Source organism: Rattus norvegicus, chromosome 1, assembly GCF_036323735.1.
Source record: "Rattus norvegicus strain BN/NHsdMcwi chromosome 1, GRCr8, whole genome shotgun sequence".
Classification (NCBI taxonomy): domain Eukaryota; kingdom Metazoa; phylum Chordata; class Mammalia; order Rodentia; family Muridae; genus Rattus; species Rattus norvegicus.
The window spans coordinates 86,164,114-86,187,431 of NC_086019.1; the positions used below are offsets into that span (position 1 = coordinate 86,164,114).

General features: G+C 46.4%; 1 protein-coding gene across 1 annotated transcript in view; it reads right to left on the reverse strand.

Annotated features, from left to right (window-relative positions):
* The window catches only part of Sae1 (SUMO1 activating enzyme subunit 1), a 55,976-nt gene that overhangs the window by 5,000 nt on the left and 27,658 nt on the right, over window positions 1-23,318 (reverse strand). Inside the window, exon 7 of the mRNA NM_001012063.1 lies at window positions 4,219-4,363. Coding sequence (NP_001012063.1) covers window positions 4,219-4,363 — 145 coding nt within the window. The remainder of the gene's footprint in view (window positions 1-4,218; window positions 4,364-23,318) is intronic.

The following is a 23,318-nucleotide window of genomic DNA, read 5'->3' on the forward strand; positions in this document are numbered from 1 at the left end:
TGAGGGTTCTTTACCACCCTGTCACACTCTATTGGCCCCCTTTTACTTCTTTTTTTTTTTTTTCCCCAGGGCTGGGGACCGAACCCAGGACCTTGTGCTTCCTAGGTAAGCGCTCTACCACTGAGCCAAATCCCCAACCCTCCCCTTTTACTTCTTGAGACAGGATCTCACTAAGTTTTCCAACCTGACCTTGAACTTGTGATCTTTCTGCCTTCACCCCCTGATCAACTGACATCACAGGATACACTACCACATCCAGCCATTTAAACCACCCACCCACTACTCACACGCCTACATTCTATGTTAAAACTCCACAGTACTTTGCTTTTTTTCCTCCTGAGAAAGTGTATTGTTTGAGGCTGAGTATGGTGGCACATGTCTTTAGTCCAGGTTACTAGGAGGCAGAGGCAGATGGATCTCTGTGAGTTCCAGGACAGCCATTAAGACCCGGTTTAACCCCTAGCTTCCCACATGAAAGCTAGGCGTGCTGAAGAGAAGGTGACATCTAGGCTTTTCCACCAGCAGTGAGCGGGTTCTCACACATGCCAAGTTACACTATGGAAGCCTTGCTCCCTAGAGCCTGTGACAGGGCAGTGGAGGGAGAGAGGTGGGACCTGAGGATGAGAGAGGGGTTGCAGGTAGAGGGAGAAGAAGAAAGGAGGCAGCCATGAGGAAATAGACCCTGCGTGCGTGGCCAGGACAACAGCGGGTAACAGGGACTTCATAGCCGGGGAATGAGTTAGAATAGCTCTAAACCTGCCCAGTCTAGGCTTACGACTTGTAAATAAAATACCTGGATTGTGTGTCTTTTATACAGGCTTGCTAGAATTATCAATTCACTTTACATTCGAACCCTTTAATTCAGTCTCCAGAACAAAATCGAATAAACAAAACAAAACAAAAAATAAATTCAAAATAACAGAAGCAAAGACAACAAAAAATCTCAGAAAGTTCACTCAGGATAGGGTAGGTAAGAGGTTGAAATGGTCTCTCTAGAGTCCTGGTTAGCCTTGAACTCATGGCAATGCTTGTCCCTCTGCTTCAAAAGTGGGGAGATGGGGTACGTGCGTGCGAGCGCGTGCTGAGACGTCTGATACCAAGGACAAGCACCACCTGATTGCACAGACATGAGGGATTCAGAACACTGTGCACTGAAGGCACCAGAAGCCAGGAGGGACACAACAGGGAGTCAGTCCTGATGATCGTGCTGCAGCAAAAAGGAAACCAACGCCTAGGTGAGGCACACTTAAGAGACTTAAAGCACTTATTAAATGTGCTAGATGATTGAAATGGAGTGAAGGGCACTTGTTGCTATAGAAGACCTAGGTTCAATGCCCAGCACCACAAAATGGCTCATGACCAGCTGTTACGCCAACCATGCTCCAGGGCATCTGACTGCCCTCTTTGGGCTTGTGTGCTCCTGCATGCACATGGCATAGACATACACGCTAAGTATAAGTAACTACAATAAAAAGAAAAAAGAAAGACTAATTCAAAACAAAAGTTAGCATGAGGCCCTGGGAAATGACTCAGTGGGCTATCCTGAGTGGAAGGAGAAAACTGACCCTGCAGATGTCCTCTGACCCCCACATCATCACATACTAGCACACCCGAAATAAAGCGTTAGAATGGTTAAACCAGAAGGACGTCATTCCTAACTTTCCTTACTAACTTTCATCTCTACCTAACATGTGTGAGCACACCAGAGCCGAGTCAGGGCACAACTTCAGGAGGCTGTGTTTGGCCGTTAGAGTGAGAACTGGTGGCAAACTTTCTACCCATGTATAGTCATGTATCTGTCACGTATAGTTTATTATACATTTGCTTTGAGACAGGATCTCCTATAACTCAGGCTGGCTTTAAATATACTATACAGTAGAAGATGACCTGGACCCGTATTCTTAATCCTTCTGCCTTTACCCACTTGACAGCTAATTTAAAAAATATAATATAAATCATTTTACACATGAAGTTTTGTATATCTACGAAGGCTGAAAAGGAAAACACACCCTAACAATGTAAAGATTACGCTAAGAGCTACACATCCAGGTTGTGCAATACCTTGACATATAAGTATACATCTATCTATCTATCTATCTATCTATCTATCTATCTATCTATCTATCTATCTGTCCATCTGTCCATCTGTCCGTCTGTCTGTCTGTATCTGTTAGCAGTGGTTAGAACAGGCTATCCTGGGGTTGGGGATTTAGCTCAGTGGTAGAGCGCTTGCCTAGCAAGCGCAAGGCCCTAGGTTCGGTCCCCAGCTCCGAAAAAAAGAAAAGAAAAGAAAAGAAAAGAAAAGAAAAGAAAAGAAAAGAAGAAGAAGAAGAAGAAGAAGAAGAAGAAGAAGAAGAAGAAGAAGAAGAAAAAAAAAAAAAAAAAAAAAAAGAACAGGCCATCCGTTCTCATCATCAGAAAAGCAGTAAGGCTCTTTCTTCACGGAGAGAGCACTCAGAACAAGAAGGTGAAAACACAGGCCACCATCAGATGGAGATGGACAGGGACTCAGCACAGCTGTCCCTGCTCAGCAAGAGAATCAGGCAATTTGTAAGGGGCAGCTCAGCTGTGAGCTGGAGACTTGTTTCCTTGCCTGTACCCCTCTCTTACCCAGGCCTGCCAGCAGACAGGCTTCAAGAGGCCTCTGAACAACCTCTTACTTAGAAGGCAATGGGAGAAGCGGCTGAGCACAGAACCTAGACCGGGGAGGTAGGTGGGGAAAGGAAGAGCCAGCCAGTAGCTCATTAGGCCACGTGTGGACCATCACGTCTGGGAAGTAAGGCCTTTAACTGTTGCCTGGGGAAGGTAGAACTAGCTGGTTCATCACCCTAAATGTCCAAATTAGTCACTTAGCTGCATGTTCACGGCCCAGAATCACACTTGCCACTCTCTGGGTGAGTCTGCTGGAGGGAAGCTCGTGGTCTGGTCTTTCCTACAGTAAGAGCCAAGTGCTAATAAGTGTGTGATGCTGCCAGCCCTGATCTGATAGCCACTCTTGCCAAAGTACTGAAAAGACTGCTTCCTAGCTGTGGAGGACAGCCTTTTAGTTCATGGCTCTGCAGGGAGTCAAAGACTAACATGAACGATGCTGGCTAGGGGGGATGAGGAACCCAGGAAGAGAGAAGGCACTAGGAGCTCTCTGGCCAGCTATTGCTGAGAAGAACCTGAAAGCAGTGTGGCTACTGTGGGGAGACATGAGGTGGCAGCACTGGTGTCACAGACCAAACCCCTGGGCAGAGCCAGGTATTGTGGTACACACCTGTCATTTAAGCACCCACAAAGCCACATCTCAAAAGAGGGTAGCAATGATAACAAAACGTGACCGGATCTCTATGGATCTATTGCTTCAATTAACTAATGGGGAAATAATCTACAATCAAGAGACCTCTGTGACAAACATAGCTGTGCGTGGTTCTCTCTTGGCATGAGACTACTCACCTCACTTCTCTGAGCTTCTGTCTCCTCACTTATGAACTACACTGCACATCGTAAGCAGGACTAAGACCAGTCATGAGCCTGAGCAACTGCCCTGCTGCCTGCTGCAGAGCTGCTCAGAAATTGTAGCAAATAAACTGTGTTCGCCATTCCCGTGGGCTAAAGCCTGGAAGTTCAGCGATGTGGCCAACTCAGTGTGGCCAAGATGGCAAGCTGCTCAGAAGGAGCTCAGGGCCACTCGTCTGAAATACCTCAAACCTGACTGGGTGGGGACTAGACCTAAGGCCTCAGCTGACAAAAGTACAGACAGGTGCCCAACGGATGACAAATATCCACCAAGGGACCAATCACACCTTTACACCCAACACCTCCCTCCTTACTCAACTCATCCCACAGCTGAAACTCCACAGTGTGTGACACACGGAGATGCACTGCAGCATTTCATAGCTGAGGCTGAAGACAAGGCCGGCAAGCAGGGAACTGTGCTAAGCTCTTCATGCCGGCATCCTCCACCCTATAACAGGCAAGGAGATCAGGCATCGACACAGCTCGGAGGGAGAACACTGAGGCTCAACAAGTCCACAGACCACACGACACCTTAAATTTCAAACCATATGAAAACCCAAACCTGCAAGTCTTCGCTTCTCTTGTAGTGTGGTTGGTTAGAGCACCGGTAGGAGGTAGCTTAGGCAGCTGGCAAATGGGGTACAGGAGTCCCCTTGAGACTCTGGTGTCAATAAAGACAAACACCCAACACAGACGCCTGTCTGTGCAGATGCCAACCTGACAAAGTCATCGGGAAGCAGGTCAGGACTGACGCCCAGCGAGTCAAACACGTCATTGCGTATCTGCAGCAGCAGCTCGGCATCCTCGCTGTAGCTGTCAGAAGTAGGGTCTCTCCCTTTATCCGTGCGGAACTTCAGCAACACTGGGAAAGGGGACAGAGAGGTTAGAGAGCTCTTCTTGTAATGATCACCTCAAACTCTCAAGTACAGGAGGAAAACCCCCAGACATCTGTTTTCTTGTACTCACCCACAGGAGTAATACAGCAACCAAAATGCAGGACAGGTGAGGGGTAGTACACCTTCACCTATCCAACAAGTGCACTCACAAAGCAGCGAACTACAGTGACACATTTTGTGTCAGGTGCTTGGAAAGTAAAATGGGGTCTGACCAAGCCATAGGTCAAAGTCAGGTAAACTTTTCCTAAGGAGGCAACAAATAGAATGTACGCGGGCAGAAGAGGCCAGAAGATGGGAAGGCCATGTTACAACCTGGAGAAGCCAGGGCAGGAGGCCTGCGTTCTAGGCACCAGTTCAAAGAGCTGTTTCAGCCAGAAAGGCAGGCCAAATACTCACCAGACAGGCAGGTTACTGCAAACAAACCTCCCTTAACAGAAGAACTATGTCAACATCCAGGAACCAAGGAAGCAGAAGAAAGGTTCCAACTTGGGCTTAGAGCCAGGCCTATGTAAGGAGACCCCGACACGACTAGACCTTAGTCCAAATGAAACAGTACCGACACAAGCACTTCTGCTGCTGCTGTACCTAGCCTGTTGTCACCGGTGCACATCTACAAGGCAGAATGACCACTGGGTGTCACAGTCTGTCGCAGAGCACACAGAATACTGCGGAGTAGAAGTAGAGACAAGCGAATTGCCCCTAGATGGTCAATCCAACACTTACCTGGATGGGGACTTTATTAAGTTCACTCACTTAGGTCTTAGCTTCTGTACATCAAGAGATCATATTTCCCTGAAGATGAAGGGAGCTGGAAAGCAGAGCCATTTGAGGTTGCTCCAAGCTCTTAAATACAGTCATTGGAACTTGTTCTAACTAAAGAGCGACCCCCCACCTAACAATTTTAAGTTATGTATACGTGTGTCCATCTTTATGTGGGTATACACACGAGTGCAAGTTGTGGTGGAAGCCAAAGGTGTCAGATCTCTCTGAGTTACAGATGGCTGAGTCACCTGAACTGGGTGCTAGGAACCTAACTCTGATCACCTGAAAGATCAGAAAGTTTTCTGAACCCTTGAACCATCTCACTAGCCCCAGGCTGTCTGTTTTTGAAGCCCATACTATTATTCTGAAACTGACAAACAGCTTGGCAAATGAGCATCCAAGACTTGGGTTCCGAGCTCCAATCAGCACACTTTATCCAACCAGCACTGAGGCACTGACTGGGTGCCAGGCAGACCTGGGTTTAGAAGTAACTAGTGGGTGGGTCTTGACTTCTACATCTGTGAAGCTTATGGTGGAGCTCCATTCACGAAAGAAAACTCACCAAGTCAATGGAGCTCCACTCAAGTTTGAGTGGAGTATGGAAATGGGTTGCAAGTTTTCCAAGGGGGGTGGGGGGATGGGGGACGACAAAAAACAACAAACACAGAAAACCCCATAAACCACAAAAGCCCATACAGAAGAAAATCTGATTTCTGGTGTAGGGTCTATGTGTGGAAATCGTTTAAAAAAAAAAACAAAAACAAAAAAACAAAAAAACAACCAACAAGCAAACAAAGCTCTTTGGAACAACCAACTGCTTGCTCGAGGTACTGTCTGCAGTCTGGGATGCTAGTCCCCTTAGTGCTGTCTGAGCACTTAGCATGCTAGAGGACAGCTGCCACACACCGCCATCATGTGAACTTGGCTTCTAACTGCACATCCCATGTGCAGAGAACAGCAACCAAGGTAGCACCTGGGACTGCCTGGAGTGGAAGCCACTCTGTTGTGCCCAAAGCCTCTTCCCCAACTAATTCCAACGAAAACAGAAGACCTAGACACCAGTCTAGCAGAGCAGGTTCTCTGGTGGGCCACACACAACGTCAGCGACTCCTGAGAGGACGGGGCACTAACGCCTAGGGTGGGCCATGGGTGCCGTTGGCAGAGGATGGATGTGATACCAAGTAGCCAGATGAGACAGTGGCTCAGGACGGCAAGAGGGAGCTGGAGAAAGAAGCAGCCCTGTGGTTGCCTGCAGCCCTGTCTTTCCTGTTGTTGGTAGTTAACTTCTCCAAGTGACCACAGCCTCTACTACTGTTACAAATACAGTCCTGCAGACAGCCTAAGCCACCGCAGAACCTGCTGTGTGAGAAGCCATGCTGAACATGCTCCATGTTGAGTACCTTCGCAAAGTAACCCTAGAGGACAGCGAGGACCATTACCCATCTCCTCTCAGGGAAAGATGACTCACGCAGCTGCTATGAGGAAAGCAGCATGACTTGCTCTGGAATCCAAAAGGGGCAGAACCATTCAGGAACTTGGCATCTAAGGTGCCAAGTGCTGTGGCCCTTCGGCACACTGGACTACATTTTTGCAAGGTTCATTTTCTAGATGGTCTTGAATGCTCACAGAGATAACATCCACACTGCAAGCTACTAGATCAGAGGGTGAGATAAGAAACCCTTGTCCATCTGGCTTCACAGTAGTATCAGCTTCACCTCAGAAGGTGGCATCACGAGGAGCAGCAAAGGGAGACAGCACCAGCTTAGGCGTTCTGGGTGTGGTCTGCCCAGACGAGGCCAGCAGGCTGGCATCGTGCACATAACTCATTGACCACATCCGAAGTGTTCTCAGGCCACTGGGAAGGCAGCCAGCATCAGGGCCTTTACTTGCAGTAAAGCAAATAGAAGCTGTTTTCTTCACTCTTTCACTGGCTGAGGGGAAGCGGGCAAGGACAAACGCATGTTCTAGAAAGGCAGCATGCGCACACACACACACACACACACACACACACACACACACACACACACACACACGGACGTACGGACGTACGGACGTACGTTTCTCTACCTTTCTGAAATGAACCCTTACCAGGTTGGGTTCTAATTCATGCAGATCAAACAGTGCCAGGGATGGAGAACAGCTTTGACAAGATGACGACTCATTGGATAACATAAAAACACGACAAAATCAGAGCTCCAAACTTAAGTAACTTTATCTGAACATTTAATGTGGGTTGCCCAAGTTGATGGGGCTGACACCCACTGTTGGAGCTAACGGACAACCCATGTCTCTACTTAAGTTTAGGATCTGCCCACATAATGGAAAAGGCAAACTCTGACCACAACTACCAGCTGGGTGGTGGTGGAGGTGATGGTGGTGGAGGTGGAGGTGGAGGTGGAGGTGGTGGTGGTGGTGGTGGTGGAGGTGGGGGTGGTGGTGGTGGTGGAGGTGGTGGTGGAGGTGACGGTGGTGGTGGAGGTGGTGGTGGTGGTGGAGGTGGTGGTGGTGGTGGTGGTGGTGGTGGAGGTGGTGGTGGTGGTGGAGGTGGTGGAGGTGGTGGTGGTGGTGGAGGTGGTGGTGGAGGTGGTGGTGGAGGTGGTGGTGGAGGTGACGGTGGTGGTGGAGGTGGTGGTGGTGGTGGAGGTGGAGGTGGTGGTGGTGGTGGAGGTGGTGGTGGAGGTGACGGTGGTGGTGGAGGTGGTGGTGGTGGTGGAGGTGGAGGTGGAGGTGGAGGTGGAGGTGGAGGTGGTGGAGGTGGTGGTGGAGGTGGAGGTGGTGGTGGAGGTGGTAGTGGTGGAGGTGGTGGTGGAGGTGGAGGTGGTGGTGGTGGAGGTGGTGGTGGTGGTGGTGGAGGTGGTGGAGGTGGTAGTGGAGGTGGTGGTGGTGGAGGTGACGGTGGTGGTGGAGGTGGTGGTGGTGGTGGAGGTGGTGGTGGTAGTGGTGGTGGTGGTGTATGCCTTCAACCCAGCACTCAGAAGGCAGAAACAGGTCACTAACTGTTCAAGGCTAGCCTAGCCTAGCCTACAGAGGGAAAGAAACCCTATTTGGGGGAAAAAGTCTCTTTTCATGTTATTTCAAAAAGAACCTGTGTTCACATGAACATAACACAACCTCTACAAAAAATATTTAAACACACGCAAATTTCACCTGCATTCAGAACACCAGCTCAGAGCCGCAGCAGCTGTGCTAACAACAAGCACAGGTCACTGAGAACGTCCATTCAAGTCCAGTCTGGGCTACACTGTGTCATGCTGTCTCAAAAAACAAGCCAGGTGGTGGTGGTAGCACATATCTTTAATCCCAGCACTCAGAGGCAGGCAGATCCCTGAGTCTGAGGCTAGCCCAGTATACAGAGTGAGTACCAGGACAGCCAGCACTACAGAGAAACTCTGTCTCAGAAAAACCTATATAATTAGATAAATTGATAAATAATAAAGTATGATTACAGTAGGGACTAGTAATGCACCCCAGTAATGGTGTATTTATCCAGCAAGTGCAAGGCCCTGGGTTTCATCCCTAGCAGAGAAGCAAGAGTCAGTCAGTCAGATACTGTGATAGTTAATATGATCACCAAGGCCACCAAAAGAGCACACACACAGCATTTAATAGAAGACAATGAAGTATGAAGTCTCACATTAGCCCCGATACAGGATAGCTTTCAAAAATGGCTCAACTGAGGACAGGAAGCTGAACTTGTATTAAAAAAAAAAAAAAAAGAAAAAGGAATGACTCATGCTCCAGGATCTTTTGGCCACACAATTGTGGCTTCATCCTCCTAGTCGCCCCAGCTGGCTCACAGTAGACTTCCTTCATTTTGTTGTTTTTTAGATACAGGTTCATTACACTGCCCAGGTTCATCTAGAACTCATCTACCAGTGAATGAGTCCCTGAGTCCCTTGCCTCAGCACCCTCAGTGCTGGGACTACTGTTGGGAAGCATGCAGCACATGCTTCCCATAGGAAGACCACAGGCCTGACATTGAGTCAATCATCCATCCAGTAGAACACAGCTGGTGGGGGAAGACAGGGATTCTTGGAGGCCATCATAACTCACACTCGGCATCCCAGCTCACATGCCCCCCAGAGCCAGCAGGCAGCATTAGCCCTGCTTACTCATTTAACTGTTTTAAGCATCCAGCCCTTCCTTCCTGTTTCACTCTTCTCACCTTAGTTTCTTTCTCTCTTCTTTGTTAAGAGGGCACCTTTCGCTCAAAGTCCAGGCAGGCAAGCTTCTGGCAGTCCTTTTGGCTCAGCAGCCCATCCCACATGCTTAGATTACAGGACTATGTTAATACACTTGACAAACTGAGTAGTTTCTAAGATAACCCTAGTAGTTTTGTCTCTATAGATTTTATGCTTCTGTGAGTGTGCACCATAAGTGCAGGCATAGACAGGAGTCAGAAAAGGGAGCTGTATCCTCAGCAGCTACATGAGCTGCCAGGTAGCTGCAGCTGGGTGCCAGGAACTAGACTCAAGTGCTCTGGAGGAACTGCAAGTGGGTTTGTTTTTTTTCTTCACTGCTTTGCTAAGCCATCCTTCTGGTCCCTCATTCTGTTTCCTATCAAGTATGTATAAACAGGAATTTATCAAGTATTTATTAATCATGGAAGAGTCACCAGGACAGGAGTACCCTCTATCTGCTGAAGGTAGAGACATGATGGCAGTGCCCCTTTATAAACACCAGACATGATCGTCCAGAGGACCCAGGACTCACTATCTTCTTCTGGCTTGCACAGACACTGCCTATACATAATGCACTGACCAACATGCAGGCACAAAACCCATACACAAAATAAACAAACAAACTGACCCATGACAGACAGGTGTGGTATTCGCCTGTAATCTCAGAACTCTGAAGGTAGAGGCAGAACTTCAAGCCACCCCCAGTCAATCTCCCAAATGAAGAAATGGCCCTTTGAGGTGACATAGTGGCAGAGGTCTCTAATCCTATCACTTAAAAGGGGAAGGCAGGGGCTGGGGAGATGGCTCAGTGGTTAGGAGCACTGACTGCTCTTCCGGAGGTCCTGAGTTCAAATCCCAGCAACCACATGGTGGCTCACAACCATCTGTAATGAGATCTGATGCCCTCTTCTGGTGTCTGAAGACAGCTACAGTGTACTCACACACATAAAAGAATAAATTAAAAAAAAAGGGGGGGGGGTTGGGGATTTAGCTCAGTGGTAGAGCGCTTGCCTAGCAAGCGCAAGGCCCTGGGTTCGGTCCCCAGCTCCGAAAAAAAAGAAAAGGAAAAAAAAAAAAAAAAAAAAAAAGAGGGGAAGGCAGGACCATTAGGAGTTCAAGGTACTCTTTTACTACATAACAGCTGATGCCAGCCTGGCCTAAAGGAGACCCTGCTTCTCATACCACCTTGCCCCTCAAAATCTCTTGGGAGGGCACAGTGTTGTACTTGAGACTCAGAGGCAGTAGATTTAGCTGGTCGTGGAAGACAGGGATACCTGGAGGCCATCTTAAGTTGGCTTGTAAACTCTGGTGACTTGTGGCATCTGCTCAGATCAGTGGCCAGTGTTGTGCTCATGTCCAGCTGCAGCAGCATCAGTGCATGCATAGGCACACTCACTCCATAAACACTTCCTGATCCCTGAGCTCTATCCCAGGTCTGAGATGGGAACCCTACAATCCACAGATAATATACTTACAAGCCCCTGCTTGATGCTAGAACCACATGACGCTCAGATCATCCTCCACAATAGACTCCCCGAAGATTCTCTCAGATGACCTGTGTGAACTCCGTGTCCTACCCAAGCCTGTGTAAGTGTTCACATGACATGGCCTTGGCTCCGAGCTCTCATGACTGGGAGGTCTATAGGTTGTTGAAGGTGTACCTGATAGGGATTATAAAACCCCGATCTCCTCTTCCTTGTCTATGACTTGAGTGGTCTTGCTTAGCTGTGTACACCCACAGTGGTTCCTAGGGACTGGACCACCCAGGGTGGGTACCTACACTTTTCTTTTTGAGACGATCACATTATGCAACCCTAGTGTCTCAAACTAGCTATTCGACAACACTGGCCCAGAACCTGCAGCTATCCTCCTGCCTCTACCTCCCCAGTGCCACCACACTGGGAGGTATAAACAGTTTACCACCTCAAGTTATCTGTTATAAAGACAGAAAGCTAGCGCCTCACCCTTTAATCTCTCCAATAAATCTTCATCATGGCCTTACAATGAATCAGCTCAAAAGACAGAAAGACACTGTCTCTCATTGTCAGTCTCTCACTTGCTTTTGAAAAACCCTCAGACAGCCACATGAAAGCTGCTGATAGGTGAAGGAGAAGGAGAAGACCAATTCTCAGAAATGACTCAAAATTTAAATAAAATAAGCAATGTTTAAAAAAAAAAAAAAAAGAAATGACTCAAAATAAGATGCCCCTTTTGCCTATCAAATTACACTAAGATTACTCAAGCAAAAGGCAGAGGACCTGCATCTCATGTAGTGTTCAGCAGAGGCAGGAGTGCTCAGTGAATCACACAAAACAGCCAGTAAACACCTATGATCGAAGCTCTAGGATCACTACAAGCTAGAGGCCTTGTCTACGGTAAGGTCAAGGGTAGTCAGGAGTACAGTTGACTCTCAAGAAAAGGATTCTTCACACCAGGTTAAGTCATAGCTTTGATTATATGCAAGTGTTCACTACCATGTTATTTATACCATAGTATACCTTAAACTAATTTCAGTAATAAGAGGGTAACTATGAACAGAACCGAGTATTCTGTAACTACTAAAGTCTTTGAGCTGCACTGTTAGTCACATTTCTTTCATCAATTGGATTAAAACCCATGACACTCCCATTCAGACTCTAGTTTCTGTCGGAAAGTCTGTTTCTCTGTCTATAAATGATTCCTGAGTTTGACGTTTATCTTTAATGGGTCCATTTCAACTAGCATAAAAAGACTGTAATTAACGAAGGAAAACAAAACTTTAAACAGGAGAATCACAAAGGGGAGTAGTGTGAGCCCACAGCTAAGACCTACTCGGCCCTCCATCTACCAGCCTGACCAGTACACAGTCACACAACTACTATGACAGCCCTCTGCACTCGGCCCACTCTGCCTGGTCACAAGCAGCAGGGAAAGAGGGTCTTTTCTCCAGCCCAGCACTTGAGTGGCACGTGGTCTTGAATCTGGGCATCTGCTGCTCTCTGCCAACCACACTTGAGAAGGAAGAAGGCACAGAAGGCACAGGACATTCCCGTGACTATTATCTGACAGAGAAGATGTGAGGCTCTAACAGCAACTGCAGCTGGGACTGGGGCTTGTCAACAGCTCACAGGCAGATGCTGGAAGGGGGGCAGGGGACGTGGCCTGCAAAGAAAAAAAAACAAGGCAGGTGGCTAACAATGTGGCTCATTATTGCCTCTGATTGTGGTGGGTCTCAGTTTTCCTATCTTGCAAAGTGGAATAAGACAAGGTCCCAGAGTTCCTCAAGTTCAGATAAAGTAACGGTTCCAATGGCACCATTCAGAGTTTCCCAGTCAGGACCTCCAACCTCCCAGCGCTTTAGAGGTGATGTTTAAACAGGTACCTCACATACAATATTTGCGGAGTTTAACTCTAATACTGATTCAGATTTCTCTGTATGGAAACACAGGACTTGTGGTTCTGGCCTGAATTCCTGCTGGAAGATCATCCCTGCTTGTTCCTGGATGGTAAGACCTTCCTCTTTTCTTAATGATTGTGGTCTTTTAAACCTACCACCGATAAGAGCCACACAGACACAAACACCACCACTGCCTTTTGCCTATAAATTATTTTTAAACATCTGTGGTTACGATGACAGCAAATCAACAAGCAGTCAGTTGCTACCCCCATTATCACAGGTGTCTGCCCTGGCTGGCTGCTGCTCAGGAATTCTTGTCATTGCCAGGCACCAAAACCCCACAGAGAAGCATCATGCTCAAACAGTGCTTGCCTATGGCATGTCTGGCAAAGGTTATGAGTTCTAAAATATAAAGTTTTTTCTAAAGAGGATCCATCACCACACCAGGCAGAGACCTGAGAAACTTAAAATAATAGAATAGACAGGTGTGGTGATTCACAACTGTTATTTTAGAACTCAAGGGTTCACGAGTCTGAAGGCAATCTATGTAATAGAGCAAAACTATTGGCAAAGGCATAGGTAGGAGGGACAAGAGCAGACAAGCTTTGAAAACGACTTTAATAATGCATCAGACAGAGGAGTCTGTGGAATAAAAAGAAGAATCATGGATAAAATATGTGGAAGTCCAGTGGTGGTTTCCTTTCAGGAATTAAAACAAAATGTTACTAAAGAATTATTTTTTAGAAGCCAGAGACTAGAACAATGTTAAATGTGAAAATTGAGAGTAATAGACTCCCATGGTCCTTCTCTTTGTGACCCATGAGAAGCAACAGGAGTTGCTCAATGGCAGGAAGCTACGAACTACTACACAGTAAGTGTGGACCCAAACATCTTTCAAATCCAAACCAGTTCAATTACCTTTTTCTTCTTTTAAAATAAATAACTATCCAGGTGGTAGTGTTGCACCCCAGCACTCAAGAGGCAGAGACAGGTCAATCTCGGAGTTCGAGGCCATCCTGGTCTACAGAGTGAGTTTCTCGGAGTTCGAGGCCATCCTGGTCTACAGAGTGAGTTTCAGGACAGCCAGGGCTACGCAGAGACACCCTGTCTTGAGAAAACAAAACTGCATTCATTTAATACAAAATATGGGTATTTCGCCTGCACGTATGTGTGTGTACCCTGCAGGTACACACCTGAACCTATTAAAGTCAGAAGAGGGTGTCAGATCCCCTGGAACTGGAGTTACTGGAGTTGGTGAGCCACCATGTGAGTTCTGGGAATCAAATCCAGGACCTCTGGAAGAGCAGCGAGTGCTCTCAATTGCTGAGTCATCATCTCCAGCACCAACCTCACGTACTGCCTATGGGAAGAAAGCTGTGAACCGGCTCAATTCTGAAACCAACAAGCAGCTACCTTAGAAAGATATCATCTTCCCCACGGACCAGCTCCCAACACAGCTACAAGTTCCTAACTGTGTGTGTAGCCAGGCCAGCACCAGTCCTCTGGAAGGGCACAGCCCTGCACTTCTAGGTTTAGATGCATTTCCTGGCTGACAAACAGCAAGAAAATGCAAAGAGTCTACTATGCAAATTACCATATGGACAGCTTCACAAGGGTCTAGAATAAACTAGCACAGCAACGGAGTAAAAATTAATCAGAATCTCCAAACCTGGGAAGGAGCAAGCACTTCATCAGACCAGTGCTAAACAAGCGAAGAGCGAGGACGCCACATTTAGCTGGCTCTGGTTCAGAAGGTGCTAGGATCACAGGAAGGAAACCTAATGCAAACACAAGGAAAGGGAAACAGGAAGTGGGGGGAAGGGGAGGGGAAGGAGGCAGGGAAGGACCTATATATACACCTATAGTCAGAACTGTTTTCTGAAGAAAGGGAGAATTATAGGTCTAGGGACATGGCTTAGTGGTAGAGTGCCTAGAATTAGGCAGTGGGGACTATCTTTGGGATAAAAAGAGGGTCACAGAAATGTCTGGTGGATACCTAGATGAACCCTGTAGTGGCCCTCTGTGAGGAAGTATGAGGCGTGGATTCACCTAGATGAGCTCCAGCTTTTCTCATGTATTTCATGCAGCTGCTCATCAGCTGTGTAAAGGCGCTGCCACCTTTTTTGAGACAGGGTCATACTATGTATCCCTGGGTAGCCAGATCCACAAGTTCTAGGATAGCTAACAGGAACATAGTGATAATCTTGTCTACAAAAAAGGAAAAGAATGTGTATAGTAAATGGTCAGAACAGAACTCAAGCACAATTCTTGAAAAATGGGAGCAGAGAATACTGGGTTTGTTTCTTTTTCTAAAGAGACAGGGTTTTTCTGTGTAACTCTGGCTGTCTTGGAACTCTGTAGACCAGGCTGGCCTCAAACTCACTGAGTGCTAGGATTAAAGGCATGTGTGCTACTCCTACCCTGCCTCCCCTGGTTTGAGCATATTGGTTTTTAACATATTGAGTATGCATGGATCCTTCCCCCCTTAAATTTCAAATTTATCATTTGGGGCTGGAGAGATGGCTCAATGTCATCGAGACAAGGTTTCTCTGTGTAGCATTGGCTGCCTTGGAATTCACAAGATCCGCCTGCTTCTGCCTCTCAAGTGCTGGGCTAAACATGTAAACCACAAGAGCCCTGGTGAGCAGTTGCTGTTCTTGCAAAGAACTACAAGTATGAATCTCAGCACCCATGGTGGTTACACCATCCCTAAGTCTAGTTCCAGAGGCTCCAATTCCCACTTCAGGCCTCCAAGGACAGCAGGCCTGTAGTCACATGTAAATATGCATGAAGACAAGACACTCATACAACATAACAGCAGTAAAATTTCAAGTATTTTTCAGAATTTTTGTAAAGCAATTATAAGCATAAACGTGTGCATACAAATGCAGGTACCCAAGAGGGCATCAGATCCCTGGAGCTACATTCAGATGGCTGTGATGATGATATGGATGCCTCAAATTGGACTTTGGTCCTCTGCAAGAGCAGCAAACCATCTAACCCATGAGCCATTGTGTCCTGCCAGCCCCTTGTGCTTTCTTTCTTTTTTTTTTTTTGATTCTTTTTTTCGGAGCTGGGGACCGAACCCAGGGCATTGCGCTTCCTAGGCAAGCGCTCTACCACTGAGCTAAATCCCCAACACCCAGCCCCTTGTGCTTATGGTGAATTTGCCCATTCTCAGAAGGAAGATGACTCACTCTCTCCATCCTTTACACCCTACTCTATCCTACACTACTGATACTCTTTGTATCCCTAAGGCATCAGCCCCTAGATCCCCTAACACCAGCGTTTGACAAAAGTAGAAAAATCCTTTATAGAGAAAGTGCCTTACTGGACAACCGCCATTCCCAACACACAACACAAGCTTTGCTCTTTTAGAAAGAAACACAACTCTATTCCTGAGTGAGCGCACACAAGGAATTCCATTTTCAGATCCCTTTCAGGAGAGAGGAGCACTGCTGGTCACAGCTCTGGGGCTGGAGATGCAGCACAGTGACTGCTTATCTGGTGCATTCAGGGCATTGCATCTCCCCACTAAAATGGGGCAGTGTGGAGACGCCGCCGAAACAAACAAAACATTTTGGGGGGCTGGAGAGATGGTTCAGCAATTAAGAGCACTACTCTTCTAGAGGTCCTGAGTTCAATCCCCAGCAATCACACAGAATCATCTGTTATGGATCGGATGCCCTCTTCTGGTGTGTCTGAAGACAGCTACACTGTACACATAATAAAAAAATGAAAAACTAAATCCTAAAAACCAATGCCTTTCTAGAGACCCAGCTCAGTGTCCTGGAGCCAATACTGGCACCTTTCTTTCTGGGAGCTGTCTTGGGTTTTTAGGCTTCTCGTCCCACTTCATGTGTGTGCTATGTGTGCGGGGTGCAGGGTGCAGGGTGCGGGGTGCGGGCAGGGTATGTGCTTGTGAGCGCAGGTGCCCTCAGGGACTGTGTGAAGCTGCAGTTACAAGTAGTTTATTTCTGAGCCAACTCTCCAGCTTACCCTCTCTCTTTTTTGAGGTAAGTTCTTATACCAATGCTTGACTTTAAAAAGAAAAGAGCTCACGTGATCTCCCTGCCTCCATCGCTCAAGTAATGGTAACCGAGGCATGCTACCACACCAGTCATCCTTTCGCTTTTTAAATTATATTTTACCTATTTGCTGGTGTGGGTATGCTGGGATTTGAACTCGGGTCCTCATAATTATTTGGAGAGGAAGTGTAGTTATTTACTGAGCCATCTCATCAGCCACAGTGTTTTTAATGTCTGTCACTCCTTCCTTCTATATTGTTAGTCTTATTCTTTGACATTCTTTTGCTGTGATTCTTAAGTTTTCTGGCACAGCAAGGTGTTGCACCTGTAATTTTCCTACCCCACCCTCTGGAATCCTCCACTTCTCTAAGAAGCCCGAGATCTACTTAGTGGAAAAGATAGTAAGTACTGTGAGGCGGACAATGGACACGTGCCCAGCTCCAGGTCTGCAGATGAGAACCCATAGCATCTGCACTGCTACCTCCAACCTCACCCACCCCACGGGGCTCCTGCCTTCTGTAAGCACAATGTTCTTCTAAAAATCAAACACACACGCGGCTGTCCTCACCCAGTTCACCTACTTGCTTACTCCTCAATACACCTTAAGTAGCTTCTAAAACTGTTAACGTTGAAAAAACTAAGCTATACTTTACCAATTTTCAGTTCTTTCTTCAAACGGACAGACATAAAAACCACTGTATTAAAACAAGACCCGGTGGTTATATATAGGTCTATAAGCTCAGCACTTAGTAGGCAGAAGCAAGATCAGACATTCAAGGTCAGCTCTGGCTATATGACTTCTGAGGCCACCACACTGATTTATCCTGGTTGAGATCCTGTCTCAACAAACAACAAAACAAACCCATAGCACTCAAGAGGTATTCCAGGAGCTTCCTACTGTTCCTGTTTCAGTACCACACTGTTCATTAAAAAATAAGAACCTAGGACATATGAAATTAAAACAGGTGACTGGGGCTTTGTTTTGAAGTATGGCTTCTTTTCGTACTATAGAAGGACTCATCTGAGAAACTTAAAAAACGTCAGGAAGCAGGTCACCCTGCTATTCTGAGCTGGCAACAGGAGCAACAGTTAGCTAATCTGCACTTTCTAAATGTTCTCTGGGTGGTTCTGACACCATATCCATTGGAATTTAGCCTCCTGCTGCTGTGTGCTGCTCCTTGGTTTGCAACACTATCCTCCTTACCTCGATTTCAAGAGGTGCCTGCCCTCCCATTTAGTGAGTACCCTAACCTGCTTTGATAGCTGTAGTTATTTGGCCATACCGAACGAACAGCTACATGATAGAGCAGTTTTGTCCTATAGCCTACATTAGGGCTTTCCTCACAAGGTGTTAACGTTTGTGAATCCATTGATATGGAGATCAATTCCTCCTGATTCTTAACTACAGACCGTGCAAATACCAGATGCACCCCAAATGCTTGACCTTGGGTAACTCTTTCTTCAGTTCTGAAGCAGTAGTATGTGCTAAGTACTTTTCCACAGTTTATTAGAAGAGACTCAGTGTGGAGACAGCAGGACCCTCTGATTGTAACTCATCTTAAGATGAGGTCTACTCCTTTCTGCTCCTGTGTAAGTCTTCATGTTGCTGTCCATGCTGGTAAGAGAACAGTTTCCATCTGAGAGCCACTATTTTTAGTGCTCCTGTTATGATAAACTCACAGTAACCTCAAAAAGAACAAATCAAAGTCAACTTTTTGCCACAGGAAGCCAGCTCACACTTAATGTTTTGAAACACACCATGGGAGAATAATAAAGATGAGCCCTATCTGCTCACAGACGGAGAGGACAGCTCCCAAGATAGTGGAAAACCGCAGCAGGAAGCCTTCAGTCTGACCATTACTGTATTAGACTAACTGGAAAAATACTGAGTTCCCAAACACAACAAGCGCGTACACACATACACAGGGAAGCAGGGCAGCACATGACTCTGGAAGACACTGGACATCAAGCCTGGCTTGTGTTGGGTATCAAAGCAAGGCCCCTGCAAGAGCAGTCAGTGCTCTTAACCGTTCTTTCCAGCACCTAGAAATGTGACTTTTAAAGGACTAGAACAGTGTGAGAGATGACTTGTCTTATACACATAAGGCTGGTTCTAGCCTTAGCCCCAAGATTGGGGTGTGTGGGTGGGATGAGGGAAGGCTTGCCATACAGCAAGGGATGCTGAAGGGATACCAATGCACGCGAGCAGTTTGCATTCTGAAGTGGAGTAAATGAGCAGACAAGCCATAGCCAGTCACTCATAAAGAGAACTGTCATTTACCTAGCACCCAGTGTTTCCAAACAGGTAAGGGAGCAATGAGGTCAGGTTCTTTTTTCTCAGTGGTGCATCACAGCCAATCACTCTGTCCTCACTGAGTACAACCAGGTGACATGAAGTCATCACTAAGGCATCATCGGCTCAATTGGGTCACATTCTCAGGCCTGGAAAAACTGAAAACTACGTACACATCTTTTCAGATCAGATTATGGTATGCCATCCAGCCAAGAAAACAAGATCACTCACCAGTTCAAAGATCCTTCAGTATCATTTAAGCTATCACTGCAAAATAGCAAATTATCTGGGTGTGACAGCAGCAGAAGGACCAGAGTTCAAGGCCAACTTTGCTATAGACCATCCGTCTGTCTGTCTGTCTGTCTGTCTGTCTGTCTGTCCAATATTGTTCTTCCAGAGGGGCCAATTCCAGCACTCACAGTAGGAGGCCTCAAAACCCACATATTAACTCTAGCTTGAGAGGATTCAACAGTCTCCTGGTTTCTGAGGGTACTCTCAGCCCATGCACACACATACAATTGAAAAACTCAATGAACAAAACAAATACACAAAACCAAATTGCACATATACAGTAAACAGCTTAGGTATAAAATCCCAAGTCTTGCTTCTCTCAGCCCCTCCTTTTATATGCATTGGTGTTTTGCCTGCATGTATGAGAGTGTCAGATCTTTTACAGTTACAGTTATAAGCTGCCATGTGGTTGCTGAGATTTGAACCCAGTTTCTCTGGAAGAGCAGTCAGTCCTCTTAATTACTGAGACCTCTCTCCAGCCCCAGGCCCTGGTTCTTGACAGGCCTACTCATCTTCTTCTAGACGCCCCACATTCCCTCTTCCTGGGCCTTCTTTCTTGGCAGCACACGATAAGCCCCAAACAGCCACTATGTGTCTACATTTATGCTCCTGACTTTTTTTTTCTTTTAATCTTCATTTATTACTACTGTTTGTGGCAAGCATATGTGTGGAAGCTAGAGAAAAACTCTGAAATTGGTTGTCTCCTTCCATTACTATGCAGATTCTGAGGACTAAACTCAGGTCACAACAGCTATTATCCACTGAGTGATTCTGCTGGCCCTCTTTGTGTGTCTGTATGAAAGCAACACCTCAGAGGCCAGGCAGAGTAGGGTGCTGGATACCCTGGCGCTCGAGTTACGGGCGGCTACAAGCTGCCAGACATGGGTCCTTAGCAGAGAAGAAAGTAGTCTTAACCCTGGAGCCATCTATGAAGCACCCTGCCTTTTTCTTGAGTGGCTATACATTTCCAGAGGTGCTACAATGAGAAATGGAGCATCCAGATGCAGACAGGACAGGGCCTGGCTTGATTTTTGCTGGACTATATATAATACTTTTCCCCTTGGGTAGTACCAGGGGTCGAACCTTGACCTTCATGCAAATGAGGGTAAGTGTTCTACCACTGAGTACCAGTCTCAGCTCAATGCCTTTTTCTTTCTTTCTTTCTTCCTTTCTTTCTTTCTTTCTTTCTTTCTTTCTTTCTTTCTTTCTTTCTTTCTTAAAGATTTTATTTATTTATTATATATAAGTACACTGTAGCTGTCTTCAGACACACCAGAAGAAGGCATCAGATCCCATTACAGATGGTTGTGAGCCACCATGTGGTTTGCTGGGATTTGAGCTCAGGACCTCCGGAAGAGCAGTCGGTGCTCTTAACCACTGAGCCATCTCTCTAGCCCTCATTGCCCTTTTTTTTTTTTCTTTTTTCTTTTTTTTCGGAGCTGGGGACCGAACCCAGGGCCTTGCGCTTGCTAGGCAAGTGCTCTACCACTGAGCTAAATCTCCAACCCCTCATTGTCTTTTTCTTAAGTTCACAGAAATGTCTTTTTGATTTCTTGCTTGGTTATAATAAACATTACTTTTTTCTTTAATTAATGAACAAAATAAATTTACTTATGAGTGTTTTGCCTGCACACAGTCTGTGCACTACATGTGTGATCAGAAGAGGGCTGGATAGCCTGGGACTGGAGTTAGGGATGGTCCGGAGCCATCGTGTGGGTATTGGGAACTGAACCCTAACCCTCTGAAAGAGGAACCAGTATACCTAACCACTGAGCTGCCACACCTCTAGCCCTTAACCAAGAACTTTCACCTACACTGACCTCACTCTAGTCAAGGCAGCAGATCAGCTCCCATGTGTACACTGGCTTCTGCTAAGCATCCTTCTTCCAACTGTGGTTGGAAGCCATTCTGCTGCTGACTGGTGGTAGCGCTCAACTTTGATTCCAACACTCAGGATCTCCAAGTTTGAGGCTGGCCTAGTCTACAGAGGAAACTCAGGAAAGCAAATTCTCTATGTAGCGTGGGCTACATCCCTGCCTTGAGGGGGGCAGGTGGCAATTCAGCTTTTAGGGAGTTTGTTTACTGAGCTATGATATGACAGGAAAAATTTAACGGACCAGTTTCTTAAATCTGAGTTCAAAATAACCTAAGGAAATGTGAGTTCATTTGTATTTGTCTTTGTACATTTTTATACTTCAAACAACTCTGCTGCTATATGACTTATCACATCATTTATTTTTTGCATCTGGTCTATTTAACTGTGCTCGTTTCTTTTTGATGCTACTTATGAATCACTAGACCAACTGCAGAGGCAAGACAAGTACTCTACCCACTGGGATAACCCTCCAGCTTTACCCTTCTTGTTTTGAGACAGGGCTTTAATACCTTGCCTGGGCTGGCCTCGTGACCACATTACACTGAGAGACCCTGACTTTGCTTTCATCCCAATTCACCTCCCAAGAACCTGGGATCACAGTCCAGTGCCACCAAGCCAGGTTTCATTAAGTATACTTCTCAAAAAACAACAGGAATGCTGGAGTGGGCTCAGCAGTTAAGTGCACTTCCTGAGGTCCTGAGTTCAATTCCCAGCAACCACATGGTGGCTCACAACCATTTGTAATGGGATCTGATGCCTTCTTCTGGTGTGTCTGAGGACAGAGATGGTCATGTAAAACAAAAACAAACAATAGGCAGGCAGTGGTGGCACATGCCTTTGATCCTGCCACTCAGAGGGCAGAGAAAGGTGGATCTCTGGTCTACAGAATGAGTTCCAAGACAGCCAGGGATACACAGAGAAACCCTGTCTTGCAAAACTACAAACAAAAAACCCAACCAACAATAACAAAACAAAACAAAGGTCTGGAGATGTAACTTAATAGTAAAGAGCGTGCCTAACAAACTCAAGGTCGCAGATGTTGAATCTTCAGTACCACAAATACAAACAAACAAACAAACAAACAAAAAACCAGTTCAATACAGATCTTCCAGTTAGTCCTAGAGTCAATTATTAGAACCAATTTTTTGCTCAATATATTTTTTCCTTTTTTTTTCCCCCAGAGCTGGAGCTTAATATATTTTTAACTCCTCTCCCCTAATTTTGTTTTGTATTAAACTGTAGGCCCAGCTCTCCTTATAGTCACAGCAACCGTCTTATCTCTGCCCTCCCAGTGCGGGGATTACTGGCGAGCCCATCCCTGACTACTCACTATTCTAGAGGCTGACAAGGCAGTGGCTGGCAGTACTGTGGCATGGAGAAGCAACAGGCGTTGGTACCCACCAGCCGCTGTTTCAAGAACAAGGTCCTTCTAGCACTCTGTAGAGTAAGGCCCTCATGGGTGCACTTTACAGGAAAGGTAATGGGGGTGGCAGTTTGAAGAATACAGCCCCACACTGTATTATACTTTTCCTCTTTGTTCTCGTCTGAAAACTTTCCTTCTCTGTGGTACTGGGGATTGAACTTCAAGACCTTGGATATGCTAGTCAAGTGTTCAATACTTAAAAATGGCAGAATAGGCCAGAAACATTACATCAGTTTTTATTCCAAACACCCAGTCTCAAAAACTGTAAGTTATCAATTCCAGCACTCTGTGAGTTCAAGGTCAGCCTGGTCTACATATATGTTCCAGAGCAGCCAAATCTACATAATGAGAGCCTGTCTCAAAAAACAAACAAAAAAAAATCATAGGCTGCACATGATCATGACATTACAGTTGATGTCAGGTATGCTGACACAGACAAGAAATGGATGCACACAGACAGCACCTGGAAAGCTAAAGTAGTATTACAAGTTGGTGGTCAGCCTGGGCCATGTAGCTATCAGAAAAACAAAAGTAAAAACAGGCAGCTCTTGTTTCTTCCTGGATAATTGTCTGCCCCTCCAAGCCCAGGCACCTGGACACTCTTGGTACCCAGTCCAACACAAAACTTACCCAGACTTCAAAGGCCTGGACCCAAGTTGGCAGTGCTTGCTCAGAATGCATAAAGCCCTGG